General features: G+C 28.7%; 1 protein-coding gene across 1 annotated transcript; it reads left to right on the forward strand.

Moving 5' to 3' along the window:
• Window positions 1-7,311: 7,311 nt before the first annotated feature.
• LOC123301421 lies at window positions 7,312-7,875 on the forward strand. The gene is made up of 2 exons (XM_044884160.1): window positions 7,312-7,354; window positions 7,607-7,875. The coding sequence occupies exons 1-2, from the start codon at window positions 7,312-7,314 to the stop codon at window positions 7,873-7,875; spliced, it is 312 nt and encodes a 103-aa protein (XP_044740095.1).
• The last annotated feature ends 9,000 nt before the right edge of the window (window positions 7,876-16,875 follow it).

Genomic DNA, 16,875 nt, shown 5'->3' on the forward strand with positions numbered 1-16,875 from the left:
AGCGTGATACTAATTTTACGAAGTTTCAAGTTCAATTAGCAATTGAGAAGGTGGTTAGGGAGGATGGATCAATTTTGAGGTTCTACTCGGTCAAGTATCCAATGCATGGTCTAAGTAGTATGCAAAATTTGATGGAAGCATTACAAAAAACGGATGAGTTTTTTTATTACGATCTAACAAAATATACAGATTTATTTGCAAAACGTATAGCGCTACCACTTTCTTTACGCAATACTAATTGATCAACACATTATTTTTTTTTGCTTATACTTAAAATTAATAGTAAAAAAAAACATTCATATAGATTTTAAATGTATTCTGCTGCCAAGTGTGTCGAGAGGTCTCCAATGTTCATATATACCACTGCGACAACTTCCATTCGGTGTGTGATGGATGTTATTTTTTTCCAATCGCATCAAACAGCGCTGCAATAGATAGATGTCCTATATGTCGCAAACATAAAGAATTTACAAAGTATTGGAGAGGATGATGGCTATGGAGGTTGTGTGTCCTAACGATATGTGTGGGAAGAAATTACCAATATCTAAATTTCGAGATCATGAGAGTGATGACTGTGTGAGCATGGCTATCACACGATGCATACTCCCATTGTGTAATTGGAAAATGTTTACGAACTCTCAAGATTATATTAAACATCTTCTTCTCTTCAGCTTAATTTGTTATTAGAATACAAAAATAATGAAGGATGTAAAGAAATTATGAAATTTATTCGATTCGGTGAGAATTTTTTTTATATTCATTATAGTAATGAATTATTAGAGGTTGAATTTAAAATAGTTCCCATCATATTAAAAAATAGGTTAGCTATTGAAATATGCTTTTATGATGCAGATACTATGTTATCATTTAAAAATATTTTAAGGGCTAAAACCAATTTTGAATTTTCCATATCATACAAACAAATTCAAAGATTGTTTTCTGATGGGACAGAAAAGCGGGTTTTTCAGTTTTTGTGCAATATTATTAGATAAAAAATTTTTTTACATCCTACGTTTTTTATCATAAAATAATGTTTTGTTTTCATTAACTAAAACCCATTATATGCATAGAAAAAAAATAAATGTGTTAAACGTGCATCTTTTTTAATAACTTCTTTGTGTCGTCTTTATACACTCTAAGGTTTTATTATTAAAGTGATAATTAATAAAGAAGTGTTAGAAGAAATGATAGTGAAAAAACAAAATGGCAGTACCTATTACATAAAAATTAAAAAATTGGAAAAGTCAAACTTAATGAATGTTGGAACTATTCAACGATTAAAAAATAAAATTCAAAATATTTTAAAAAAGGATGGAGAAAGTGAGGATTTTTATGCAATGGACGATATATCAATGCATTGGTGCAGTAAACACTTAAAACATCTTGGGATAAGAAATGGAAGAAAATTGTGGAACTACGAGCTGGACTTATTTTATCATTAATTTTTTTGTTTTTAATGATAGTAAGATTTTATATATATATTATTATGGTTGCTGAGAAAAATATTATATAATATGCTTTTAACATTAAAAAAATATTTTTTCTTAATAAAAATATATAAAATATATTTACATATTTGTATCATTTAAAATTTTTTTACCTTTCTAAGTTGTTTACTTAAAATTAACATTTCTAGTTCATTTTACCTTGTGGCTATTGTTTTAGAAATATATTATTAAAATAATTTTAGTAATCATGGTTTATTAAAAAATTAATAATGATAGACTTTCCAGTATTTTGTTTTTGGTAGGGGAAAAAAGTATATCATAAGAAAACTTTACATTAAATTTTTGAGTTTTTAAATTTTTTATCAACAAGATAATAGTATTTCCGTCATGAGTAGCACAATTGTAGATTTACAAGGTTTTAAAGATATGAATAATAAATTTATATTGAAAGAATTGGCAATCTTGAAAAATGGTAAAGAAATACAACATTTTATGGTTAAACCGCCATATGGATGGCAGTTTCTTGATAATAAATCACAATCTTCAAATCAATGGTTGAAAAATGCTGAAAAACACTCTCATGGTTCTAGTTTTTGAGCGGATATTTTTATAGGTAATTAAGCTTTTTGATAGAAAGATTTGTAGAAAAAATGTATTCATCCACGAATATTAGGGTATATAAGCTTGAATATTTTTACCACCTGAGCATCTTTAACACAAGTTAAAATTTTAAAACAAGTTAAAATGGTAAAAATTTCTTTAAAATTGGTTATTTTAAATAACCAAATCAAGGAAGTGGTGATTTATAAGAATGGTGATGCAAAAGAGCATTTATATATTTCAAACTATTGGAGGTTGAAGTGGAATGCTAGATGGGCAAATGAGGTGACGCTAGCAGAGATGGTGAGAATAGTAAGAACTATTCTCTCCTATGAGAACGCGGGGAGGATTTACGTGGGTGGGGAGACCGAGAGAATCCTCCTTCAGAAATTATTTAAGGATGTGGAAGTCATCACATCTTGGGATTAGGTAAATTTTTTATATTCTATAAAGGAGTTATGATATTAACATGTCTTATTAATGTATGTAAGGCAAGAAATATAAACTTAAAAATTTTCAAATAATCTAGGTATTTGGTTGTTGAAGAAAATTAAGTCTCCTATGGATGCTTATGAGGATTTCATTGGAATGGATCGGATTTATGTGGGTGTTCAACAAGTAATGTTAATAATTAAAAATTTTATTATTAAAAAAATCATATATAATATTTTATAATAAAATCAATTTTCATTAATTTTAACAGAATAAGTATTTTTTTTTTTAAAACACCTGCTTTGAATATTAAATTATCTACATCACATAACCATCAATTGACAAAATTTTAAATATGTTAACGTGCTATGGTTGTTTAACACATCTATAAATAGTAGTTACCTGTTTAGAAATAACGAATTTTTTAAACCTGTTTTTGCAATAAAATTTCATATATTCAAAATCACTTAATGTTATATGTAAATTAGCATATCAAATTTTTCCATTACAATATATTAGATTAATTGTGTTTCATATATTAAACTTTTTTGACTATACAGACACATGCTTCCGTGGTCTAGTGGATAGCGTAATAGACTTCCATTCATATGGGCATGCGTTCAAATCTCGCTGCTTACTCTTGTTTTTTTAAAAAAAGTGTATTTCTATACTTACATCAGCACTTCATACTTCAATTGGATGACGGCTACCGAATGAGAAGGTTGTTCTCATTGTTGAAGTACATCCATTGTTGAAACAATACGTCATCAGAGTTCAATGATCTCAAAAGTGCATCCTCAAAAGCGCATCCACCAAAACAAATGCATTCACAAAAGTGCATCCAAAAAAAAAATGCATCCCCCAAAAAGTGCATCCAAAACTAGGTCAATGCACTCAAGGTCGTTCATTTCTAGGTCAATGCATCTCCAATCTAGGTCAATGACCTCAGAAGACCTTCAAGTGAGGTAGAGTCCTCATTTTTATACTACTACTCAAAAATTTCCATGGAATTGATTGGGAAGATGGATATGCACATGTCAACGATGTTCAATTAATTGTTAACGATATTTTAAGAGATTATGATAATATTTATGTTAAAGAAATTGAGAAAGTAGAGTGGTGTAAGGATTTATTTAATATAAGTGTAAGCAACATTGAAGATACATGGACTTTTGATGAGGAAGAATATAAAGAAAGTAAAAAGAAAAATTTTCCTAGGTGTATAATCCATAATGGAATATGTGCGATTCAGAATGTATATAGAATAAATAATTATCTACACCTCTAAAAAGATGTACATGGAAGTTTTTTTTTATAATAATAAATGTTTATTATTTCATTAAAACATAAATATATGCATGTTATCTTTTAAACTGTTTGAATATTATATGGAAAGGAGGGGAGGCTTTTGATGTTATAAAAAAATCGCATTATATGATTTTAAATGAATAATTTTGCTTAAATCATGATTGGTGACTTAAGAAAGTTAACAATTGACTACTTCAACAATGAACTGTATCAAGATCAATATAGAATACATTTAAAGTTTTATGTTGCTGGACTACGATATGGTAATCTTGAACTAATAGAATACATTTTAGGAAAATATCCTAGATTTATTCTATCAAGTTTTCTATCTATGGCCGTCAAACGGAATCATCATCACATTATTGATTGTTTAATCAAATATAAAATAAAACACACATACCAACTAAATCAGCATTTTTCGAAAAATTTAAATACTTGGAAATGGTTGTTGAGAAAAATAACATCACCTACGAATGAAGAAGGGGAATTCATTAATGTAATCGAAGAAGAGGATGTTTGTGAAAGCGAAGATTGGTCGCCGAGCAATAATGTAAACGACTATTTAAAAATTAAAGATTTCATAATAAAAAATCTTATGTAATATGTTTTTAACATTCAAAAAAAATTTTTTTCTTAATAAAAATATATAAAATGAATTTACATATTTGTATCATTTAAAATTTTTTTTACCTTTCTAATTTGTTTACTTGCTGCAATTGTAGATTTACAAGCATTTAAGGATGAAAAAACTAAATTTATATTAAAAGAATTGGCAATCCTGAAAAATGGTAAAGAAATACAACACTTTATAGTTAAATCACCTTATGGATGCTAGTTTATAACTATAAATCAAAATCTTTGAATCATTGGCTGGGTGTGAATTACCATGGAATTGATTGGGAGGATGGGTGTGCACATTTCAATGATGTTCAAACAAATGTTTGCAATATTCTAAGAGAATGCATTTATATTAAAGTATTGGAAAAGTATATACAGGTGTAAGGAATTATTTTATTATGTAAATGTATGCAACATTGAAGATGTGTGGAGCGTTGATGAAGAAGGATACAAAGAATGTAAAAACAGAATTTCCTTAGATGTTATGAGCGAAAATGTGCTATTGAAAATAGGTATAAAATATACAAAATCTCTTCACCTCTAAAACTATATATGTATGTATCCTATAAAGTATTCAAAAAAAATAAACTGTCTCCATTTTTTTTATAATAATAAATAAATAATACAATGTAAACACATTTAATTAGTCAACACTTTCTTGATTGTTTATTAATAATATATACAATGTTAAAAATTAATATACAAATTGTGAGTTATTTTTTTAGTAATATAAAAATTTATTGTATACCCTGTGTTAATATTATACCATATGTATGTTAACTTGTAAAATTTTACATTGCCAGACTTCGATATGGAAATCTTGAGCTACTAGAATACATTTTAGCAAAATATCCAAGATTTATTCTATCAAGTTTTTATCTATGGCTGTCAAACGAAATCACAGAATACATTTTAGCAAAATACCCAAGATTTATGCTATCAAGTTTTTTATCTATGGCTGTCAAACGAAATCTTCACCATATAATTGATTGTTTAATTAAATATAAAATAATACACATCCTTCAACTCAAACAACATTTTCAAGAAATTAAAGAATCATTATACCATCCATCGGAATTTGATGGAGCCATTGAAATATTTTTTGAAGAAAAATAGCTTAGAGGAATATTTGCATGATGGATTAATTACTGCTATACAGTATGAACGAGTTAAAGCATTGGAATGTCTTATTAATGTACGTAAAACGAGAAATATAAATCTTGAAACTTGGAAATGAGCAATTGATATTAAATATTATACAGAGGAATAAATTTGTATACTATTAAAAATAAAATATTTATATAAATTAAAAAGATTTTTTTCACAATGATATTCACATCTAATATTTTTTTAGGTGGAAAGTTTATCAATCTATTGAAATAGAATAGAATAAATTAAACATTTTTTATTTGTGAAAAAAATGTATTCATTTTCGAATACGATCGGTATATAAGCTTGAATACTTTTACCACATAACCATCTTTAACACAAGTTAAAATTTTTTCTCAAGTTTTATTTGTAAAACTTAAAAATGGTGAAAATTTCCTTGAAATTGATCATTTTAAATAACAAAATCAAGGAAGTGTTGGTATATGTGAATGGAGAAGCGAGGGAGCATTTGTATATATCAAACTATTGGCAACTAAAGTGGTTTGGTGGATGGGTAAATGAGGTGACGATAAAGGAGATGGTGAGAATAGTGAAGACTATTCTCGCCTATGAAGAAGTAGGGGTGATTTACGTAGAGGAGGAGGTTGAGAGAAACCTACTCCAAAAATTATTTAAGATGGTGGATGTCATCACGGGATGGGACTAGGTAAATTTTTGTATATACTATAAACGAGTTACGATATTAAAATGCCTTATTAATGCATGTAAAGCAAGAAATATCAACTTAAAATTTTATCCATTTTCAAAAATTTAGATACTTGGAGGTGGTTGATGAAGAAAGTTAAGTACAAATAGATCAAACTGGAGAAGATGTTTGCGAGATTGAAAATTTTTCGGCAAGCAATAATATTAGTGATTTTCAGGTTAACATATTATATGTTATTAATATCATGATATTGACTTTTTTCAACTATACAATTATTTTGTATCTATCATAAGAATGATTTGAAAAAATAAACATTTACATAATAAGTATTTTTTTAAAAAACCTGCTTTGAATATTAATATGTAAATTTGTAAATATTAGCATTTCAAAATTTTTCCATTATAATATATTAGATTAATTCTGTTTGTTTAATGTATACAACTTTTTTGCTATATACTTAACCAGCCTTAATACATAATACTTTTTCGTCAATATTATTATATTTTTCTTCATTAAATTCCCACAAATTTTCTATGTTGTAAACATTAATATTAAATAAATCCTCACACCATTTCACTTTTTCTTCTCCTTTAACCAAAATTTTACCATACTCTTCTTTTAGAATATCACCAACAATTTGTCTAACATCCTTGAAATATGCAGTACCACTTTCCCATTTCAGACCATGTTGGTATTTACTAGGCCAGTTATTTGATGATTGTGATTTTTCATCTAGATATTCCCATTTATAGGGAGGTTTGATTATGAAATGTACTATTTCCTTTCCATTTTTTAGAAGAGCCAACTCTTTTAATATAAAATTATTTTTTGTATTTTTGAAACCTTGTAAATCAATTATTAACAAATTCATGTTGTATATTAGAGTGATAAACAAATTAAAATTATCATCTCTATATACTTATTGAATGTTTTTAAGATATTAATAAATTATAAATAATTAACCTTCACCTCGTGACCGCCTGCGTACTACACATAGCTTGAGAAAGTAACATGTAACGACATCTATTGGTTTGTTAGGAAACTAAACAAAAGTCATTTGACACGTTAACAGCTGATTTTTTTTGCAAAATGGCGTCGACAAGCAGAAGTGTGAACGTGCGCTCGGGCAGAGGTAAGTTTAATTCCATTTAATTTTTGTAATTTTTATCAATTTTATCAAAATTTTTGCACTGATTGTTTGATAAACTAAATAAAATATAAATTACAGTATTATTTTTGGAAATAGAGCAATATCGTACATGTTGTGACACGGGTTTCTTTTATGTCCTCTGGGTAGAACGTATTCAGGGTATCGAGATAATTTATGTCCTGCATGTAGAACATTGTCAGATATCAATAGTATGAATATTTTTTTCTTTTTCAGTGTTATGTGAGGAAAATATATTGGAAGTCCTACAAAACTCCGATATTGACTATGATTCTGATGTATCAGATAATGACCCAAGTTATCAGCCTCAGAGTGACAATCGCACCACAAAACTTCACACAGAAAATTCTTCAGACAGCTCATGCGATGACGATTGTCCTTCGCCTGAAATGGCGCCTTCGCCTGTTTTGTCAGTGAGCTCTATGAGAGCTTCATCGCGTGTCCGAAGGGGTCAAGCTAGCAGAGGAGTCCGCCGTGGATCATGAATACGGGCGAGAACATCCAGTTCACGCGATGAAATACAAAATCGATGGACAGGAACTACTTTTGACGCAGAAATAAGGGAGCTTCAACAACCCACATATGTACCAAAAGACTGTGAAGGGTGGCAGAATGTAAAATACCTCGAACAGTATATTGATGACCAGATTTTAGACGTTATTGTTTTGTCTACTAATAGAACAGCAGTTGGACTTGGAAAATCATTATGTCTTACGAGAAAGGAGCTGAAAGTATATTTAGGTATAGTGATGATAATGTCGGTACTACAATATCCAAAAATTGATATGTATTGGATGCAAAAATGGAGAGTCCCGGTTGTAGCGAATGCAATGAACCGGTCACGCTTTTATGCTATAAGAACTAGAATAAAATGTGTTTACGATGAAGATATAAGCGAAGAAGACAGAAAGAAAGATAAAATTTGGAAGATACGCCCACTTTTGACCGGATTTTACAAGGTTCCTTAAAACAAGATCGTTCTCAAGATATGTGCGTAGATGAAATGATTATTCCATTTTCTGGACAATGCCGCATGCGCCAGTACTGCCCTAATAAACCGAACCCGCTAGGGTTAAAAGTCTTTGTACTAGCTACTCCAGATGGAATTGTTTGCGACATGATCATATACCAGGGGGAAACTACTGTCCCAGAACTGATAGCCCAAGGGTTTGGTCTAGGTGAAGCAATGATTTTATACCTTACAAATTCTCTATTGCCTGGACATCGTTTGTATTTTGACCGTTATTTTACCAGCGTAAAACTGTGTGTGGAACTACTAAACCGAGGTATTCATGGAACTGGGACTATTAACAGGAACAGAATCCCAAAAGACTGCGTTTTTATGGAGGAAAAACAGTTTAAAAAGAAATCTCGTGGAACGAGCGAAACAAGCATTCGCAGTGATGGAAAATTGGCTGCAACGGTGTGGTCAGACAACAAACCTGTTTGGATGATGTCTACAATATATTGTGACCATAATAAAGATGAATGCAATAGGTGGTCTAAGCAACGCAAACTTTATGAACGTATTCCAAGGCCTGAAGTTATTCGGTTTTACAACAAAAATATGGGCGGAGTGGATTTAGCAGATCGAATGCTTTCGGTGTGCCCAAACAGAAACTGCTAGAAACAGAACAAAAAAATGGACTGTTCGTGTCATCTCTCATTTATTTGATCTAGCTATTGTTAACTCGTGGTTACAATATAGAAAACAAAAGTTGACAGAAGGGACAAAGACCTCAGATATTCAACAGTTACGAGAGTTCAAGCTTGATTTAGGTATCACGTTTATTGAAGAAAATCAAGAAAGTAGTGACAGTGAAAGCGATCCTGATGAAGTGGAAGAACTCATGCCAAAACATAAAAAGCGCAAGGTTGCTATTGTCCCTTTGCCTACAAAGAGAAAACGACACCAAAAAGCTGCCCATCTTCCCGAATATGCAACCAAACAGTCGCGTTGCAGAAATCCTGGCTGTGACAAGAAGACCACTGTCTTTTGCAAGAAGTGTAATATTTTTTTATGCTTCATACCAAATAGGAACTGTTTTACTAATTTTCATGAGACTGACTAGATAACTAGATTTACTTATGATTACATTGTTTTTGTACTGTTTCCTAAGAATTTTTATGAAAAATAACTATATTGATAAGCGTTGATCTCAATTTGATTAGTAACAAGTTTTTAGAATTTATTTTTGTTAAAAATTTATGCCTGGCTGAAAATGTCTTAGTTGAACAAAGATGCTAGGTATTTTGTGAAGTTTGATACTTTTGTGCTACTGTTAATCTCTATGAAAACTCATAGTAAGAGGTTTGTAAGAATTTATTTATGAATAAAAATTAAAAATGTTAACTCTCACTTGAAGAAAGTTTATGTTTGTGGATTTTGATAAAAAATTTAAGTTTGTTTGACTGATTTGTACTTATGTGACGTTTTTTTTTTAAATAAATGGGACTGCTTTTATAGTAATTGAAATGTTTCATTTTTTTCTTGAGAATTAATAAGTTTTAATCGAATAATTTTTTATGTTCTATGTGTAGTACAACCTTATAGAATCAATTTGTCCTATACAAAGAACGTAATGAAAATCCAAATTTTCACGACAAAAAATTTTCTCAAAATTTTCCATGTAATCTTAGGCCCTCAGAAGTACACAGCAAAAATTTTAAAAAGTAAAACCAAAAATTGAAAGTTCTGTAGTCAGGAGGTTAAGTACCACTTTTTGTTTTCACATATTTTTTTGTATTTTTGAAACCTTGTAAATCAATTATTAACAAATTCATGTTGTATATTAGAGTGATAAGCAAATTAAAATTATCATCCCTATATACTTATTGAATGTTATCTTTTAAACTGTTTGAATATTATATGGAAAGGAGGGGAGGCTTTTGATGTTATAAAAATCGCATTATATGATTTTAAATGAATAATTTTGCTTAAATCATGATTGGTGACTTAAGAAAGTTAACAATTGACTACTTCAACAATGAACTGTATCAAAATCAATATAGAATACATTTAAAGTTTTATGTTGCTGGACTACGAGAATATTTATGAATATATTAATTAAGGTGAACAACTTATTTTGCCAATGTTAGTTATAGATGCTTCACTGATTTTTAAATATATACTTAATAAAAAATATCAAGATGAATGAACTTAGAATTAATTTTTGAATATATTAATTAAGGTTAAAAACTTAATTTGTCAATGTTAATTATAGACGCTTCAGTGATTTTTAATTATATCCTTAATAAAAATATTCTAGAACATAGGAAATTTTTGATAATACAAATTTTTTTTTATTAAAATTTATAATATAAAAGAGAGAAAAAATCGTCTTGTATTCATAGTGTACTCAATACAAGTTTTATAGTTAACTATATAGCCAACAATGAATTGTGAAATAATTAGGGTAAGTTTTTTAATATAAATATTTTTCTATTTCTTTTATTATTATTTTTTAATTTATATATATTTCTATTATTTTAATAGGTTTTAAATATTGATGATTTAGATTGCGTAGTCACCAATCAATATTTATTTATGATGGCTAAGAAAATGGAAGAAAATTATCCACGTGTAATTAGCAATGTTTCCCTCCCATCCCTAAACTTGGATGATTACATGCATTTTCCACCTCTAAAATTGGATGATTGCATGCAAACAATTTCTAATCCATTACCTAATTCTATTCCAGAAGTAGATCTAGATGAATTAGAAGCATATTTAAATCCTCCTGATAAGCCACATTCAGAAAAAATCAATCAGACCACTTCATCAAAGGCAGCATTTGTGGAGGAAACACATTTAAACCATCCTGATAACCCTCATTCAGTAAATATCAATCAACCGAGCATATCGAAGAAGATATTTGAGGAAAATAAAAAAAATTGCAAGCCATACTATCGTCATAAAAAACTTTTTAAATATCCAACCTATCTTGAAAAAAAAATTAAGATATGAAAAAAGTTTTATTGAAAAGAAACCGTGAAGAGACAGGTAACAAGTTGCATCATATATATATATATATATATATATATATATATTTTTTTTTTAACTTAAGAGTTTTGTTAAAGGTCTTTCTTCACACAATTCTCATCATCACCCAACATCAAGAAGAGATGATAAACCAATATCATCTAATGATGGAGAATTTAATCTTCCTTCACGCTATTCTCACCCATCAACATCAAGAAGAGATGATGAGACAGAATCATCTGCAGATGAAGAAGAATTTAATCATCCTTCTCACACAACATCACAAACAACAAAATTATGGCAAACAGTAACAGCGTTCGGAAAAAGAGTATTTACAGGAGCACTTAGCAACCTTGAAAACAGTAAGAAACTTAAAACTTTTTTTAAACATAAAGAAACATTAGTTAGGGGTAAAATTATGGAGTACTTATCATTACATACTTTAATTAAAATTTCGCTTGCTATAAAATGTGATTTTATAATCAGAAAAGCTGATGTGGAAGTTGTTGATACTTTTCCTTTTGCATTAAAACTTTCTTCTTTTGATCATGCATCTGATTTTAAGACGTGGTATAATGAATCATTAAAAAAACTTGAAGCAAGATTGGAAGATTTTCAGTCAAGGGGGTCGAATGCTACTTTAGATAAAATATTATCTCTAGAGTTGAATATAGCAAAATTCGAACCCTTCAAGGGTGGAAGTTTTATCCCTCTGCCAAAAAAAATATTATATAAAAGAGCTTGCGTTAACATTAAAAATGAGGATTTATTTTTGCTTTGTATATTGTATAATTGCGCATTTTAAAAATATAGTTAAAAATCCTCAAAATATTACAAAATATATATCAGATTTTAATACATGCTGTATATTTGACCATTTTAACCCATTAGAATTTAATAATCGAGAAAATTTCCCTCAAATATATGATTTTAGAAATATTGAATTTCCAGTAAAACTAAAAGACATAATCAAAGTTGAAAAAAACAATGACTTTTCGATAAATGTTTACGGATTATCTGACTCGCATATTGTTAATGGACCTTTATATTTAACTAGAGAAAAGTAAGAGAAACATAAATTTACTAATGATCAGTGATGGAACTAATTTTCATTATTGCTTAATTAGAAATTTATCAAGACTCTGTTCATCTCAAATATCAAAACATAAAACATCTAAACGTATCTGTGATAGATGTCTTCAATATTTCTATGAAGAGCGAAAATATATTGAACATTTAGAACTTTGTCGAGCCATTAATAATGTAAAGATTGTTTTTCCTTCAGAAAAAGATTCTAAACTGAAATTTAAAAACTATAATCGTAAATTAGCTTTACCGTTCATTGTGTACAGTGATTTCGAGTGTATATTATCTAAAGTAGATGATGTTAACAATATTTCAAATACAACCTATTTCCAACAACATATAGCATACTCTGTGGCTATTCAAGTTGTTTGCTCCTATGATTCAAGCAAAAATCAATTTTTTGCTTATAGAGGAGAAAATGCATCAAAATGGTTTATTAATAAATTAAGACAAAACGCAGATGTTATTGAGGGAATATATAAAACTAAAGAACCAATTCGCATGACTGAGGAAGATGAAATATCATTTCAATTATCTTCGGTTTGTCATATCTGTGAGAAACCTTTTCTAGAAAACGATATTAAGGTTCGTGATCACTGTCACTTAAATTCTTCGACAGTGAATCCTTTATCAAATTACAGAGGTTCTGCACACGAAAGTTGTAATCTTAAATTCGCTCTTCCAAATTTCATACCAGTAATATTTCATAACGGATGCAACTATGATTTTAATCTATTTATTCATGAACTTGGTTATGATGAAGGTGAAATAAAAGCGATTCCTATTAATAGCGAGAGATACATTTCTTTTTCAAAGGAAATGAATTCATTACATGTGAGATTTATCGATTCATGTCGATTTATGCAAAGCTCACTTGATAGCTTGGTTAAAAATTTAGATGAAACTCAATTTCAAATTTTTGAAAATGGAATCGGAGCAACCCATCCCCATTTGGAATTATTAAAACAAAAAGGAATTTTCCCATATGATTATATTAGTGGTTGGGATAAATTGGAAGAAAACAGTTTACCGGATAAAAGTCAATTTTATAATCAACTAACAGATAGCAATATAACAGATGAAGAATATGCACATGCTAAAGATGTTTGGAGCAAATTTAATATAAATAATTTAAGTGAATATGCCGATCTGTATTTAAAATGTGATGTGTTACTTTTATCATGTGTTTTCGAAAATTTTCGTGAAATTTGCTTATCAACATATGGGTTAGATCCCGCATACTATTATACAATCCCAGGGTTGACTTTTGACGCAATGTTAAAAGTGAGTTGGATTTAATAACAGATATCAACATTCTAAATTTTGTAGAAAATTCTATTAGAGGTGGTTTAACCGTTTCAGTAAAAAGATATGCTGAAAGTAACGTTCCACATTCACATGATTATAATCCAAATTTACCAGAAAGTTATATTGTTTATTTAGATGCAAACAATCTCTATGGATTAGCCATGTCCCAACCTCTTCCAATATGTGATTTTAAATTTCTCTCTCCTCTAGAAGTACAGAATTTTAATATCAATACTGATGTGAATGGAGAGTATGGTTACTTCTTAGAGGTAGATATTACCTATCCCCCAGACTTGCATGACTCTCAAAACGATTTTCCCTTTTTGCCTGAAAATGGGGTTATTAATAAACACAAGAAATTGATTACAACTTTTTATGATAAAAATAAATATATTGTGCATTTAAAAAATTCACAGCAAGCATTAAAATATGGCTTAAAATTAACTGCTAGACACAGAATTTTACGTTTTCGTCAATCATTGTGGTTAAAAAAATACATTGATTTGAATACAGAGAAGAGAACTAATGCTAGGAATTCTTTCGAAAAAGACTTCTTTAAATTAATGAATAACGCAATGTTTGGTAAAACTATGGAATCTGTGCGCAAAAGAAGAAAGTGTAAGCTACTTGTAAAATATGATGGGAAAAATGGAGTACTTAATTTGATCAGTTCTCCATACTGTAGAAAGTTTACAATTATAGGGGAAAATTTGATTGTTATCGAATTAAAACCAGGGGAATTAAAATTTAATAAGCCAATTATTGTAGGTTCTGCAGCTCTAGAATTATCTAAATATCCAATGTATGAATTTCATTATGGATTTATAACGAAATGGTTCACATATGTTGTTCTTTTATATTCGGATACTGACAGTTTCATATATTACATAATTAGAAAAGATCCAATAAGAGAGAAAAATATATATGAGATAATGAAGGAAAATATTGAAATGTTTGAAACATCAGATTATCCCCAAAATAATATATATAATATCCCTAGAAAAAATAAAAAAGTTTTAGGATGTTTCAAGGATGAGAATAATGGTCAAATAATAACGCACTTTTGCTCTTTAAAAGCAAAAATGTATTCCTTCATGCTGGAGACAAGTAATGTTGTTAAAAAGGCTAAAGGAGTTGTGAGGTCTTCTTTGAAAAAAATAAAATTTGAAGATTATGTAAATACTCTTTTTAACGAAGAAGCTGATGCTATGTATAGCGATATGTATACAGTTCGAAGTAAAAAACTTAATTTGTATACATTGAAGCAAAAGAAAAAAACTCTTTGTTCTCATGATGATAAGCGTGTGGTTTTGGAAGATAGAATTCACACATTAGCTTTGGGGCATAAGAACCTTGTGAATTAGTTAGGAAATTTATACAAAAATTATGTAATAAGATTAATATATGTATATATATAAAGTGAAATGTAAATGAATATAATACGTAAAGGGAAAATATAAAAAATATGCTATTAATAAACAATCAAAAAAAAGTGTTTACTGAATGTTACTTTTACATTGTATCATTATTTATTATTATAGAATAAAATTATTAAGAGGCAATTTTTTTTAATTACTTTCATATACGTTTTTTTTTTTTTTTAAAGGTGGAGACAATTATATATTCTATGTACATTCTCCATTGCACATTTTCCCTCATGCATTATACATCTATGAAAATATTGATTTTCACTCTGTTTATAATTTTCTTCATCGAAGGTCCACATATCTTCAATGTTGCTTGCATATATATTAAATAAATCCTTACACCACTTTACTTTCTCCAACCCTTTAACATAAATGCTATCACATTCTCCTAAAATATCGTCAACAATTAATTTAACATCATTGAAATGTGCAAATCCATCCTCCCAAGCGATTTTATGGAAATGTTTGCTCAACCAAATGTTGCAAGATTGTGATTTATAATCAAGCAAATTCCACTTGTATGGTTTTTTAACCAAGAAGTGTTGTATTTCTCTCCCATTTTTCAAAATAGCTAATTCTTTTAATATAAACTTATTTTTTTCATCTCTAAATCCCTGCAAATCTACAATTGCTGTGCACATGATTTGAAATATTAATCTATTGTTAGCTAAAATATGAAATTTAGCAACTTTTGTTTTGGTTTATATAGATTTTTTTTGAAATTTAAAAGGGTAAGAGGGGAGGATAAGTGTTAAAAATTAATATTAACTATATTGATTGTAATATGACGTATGAAAAAAAATTTATAACGTTCTATGATAAATATGTATGTTTTATATGAAATATTGCTATTCATAATAAATTTCATTTTTAAAATTTAAAAAAAATGTAATATAAAAGAATTTTACAAAACACTGGTTTTTTTTTAATTTCCTAACGTAACTACATAAGTAAATCAATTAATCGATATAGAGCTGTATATGGATGTATACAAAAGTTATCTTTAAAATTTAACTATATTAAAAATGAATATTTTTTTAACGTAATGAAAATAATCAAAAAGAGGACCCTATCTAATAAAGAAGTATATTGTTATTCGTATGCTTTAATTTGTGATTACCTCACCCAATTTTTGATTTTGTATACCCCTCAGGAAGCTAGATTTAAAATTGAAAAATATTATTTAATAATTACCAAACTAGAAGTTCAAGAAGATAGTTTAAAAAAAATATAAAAAATGGTGAAACCAGTATATTTTATCACCATGCTATTAATTATAATATGCATTAATTACGGCATTTTTATGGCATGTTTTGCAAACCGAGTTTGCTTTTGTCAACTGATACACGAAACAAATTCGTATATCGTGTTTTGTGAAGAGTGTTTAGTTAGTTAGTGTTTAGTTCGTGATTAGTGAAAAAATAATTTATATTTGATATGCCTCCTATAAGACGAAGCAATTTAGGTAGAAGAACCAGAAATGCTACAAACCAAGCTAATTACCGATCTAATCGTACTGCACAAGAACGTGACGACGGAAATGAACGTGAAAGAATTCGGATATCACAAACGCGTGAAGCGCGAGCGCGACATTCAACTAATAATCGCACAAGTTTGAATCGAGCTGCTTTCAGTTACGATGTGTCAATTGACTACAGTAACTAGCAATGTGTTGTTATTGG

The sequence above is a fragment of the Chrysoperla carnea genome, chromosome 5 (genome assembly GCF_905475395.1).
Source record: "Chrysoperla carnea chromosome 5, inChrCarn1.1, whole genome shotgun sequence".
Lineage (NCBI taxonomy): Eukaryota > Metazoa > Arthropoda > Insecta > Neuroptera > Chrysopidae > Chrysoperla > Chrysoperla carnea.

Excerpts from the sequence above, each read along its gene's own strand:
- LOC123301421 (XM_044884160.1), top strand. The coding sequence starts at position 7,312 with ATGGCGTCGACAAGCAGAAGTGTGAACGTGCGCTCGGGCAGAG. Across the intron at positions 7,355-7,606 it reads GAACGTGCGCTCGGGCAGAG|TGTTATGTGAGGAAAATATA; the intron begins GTAAGTTTAATT and ends TTTCTTTTTCAG.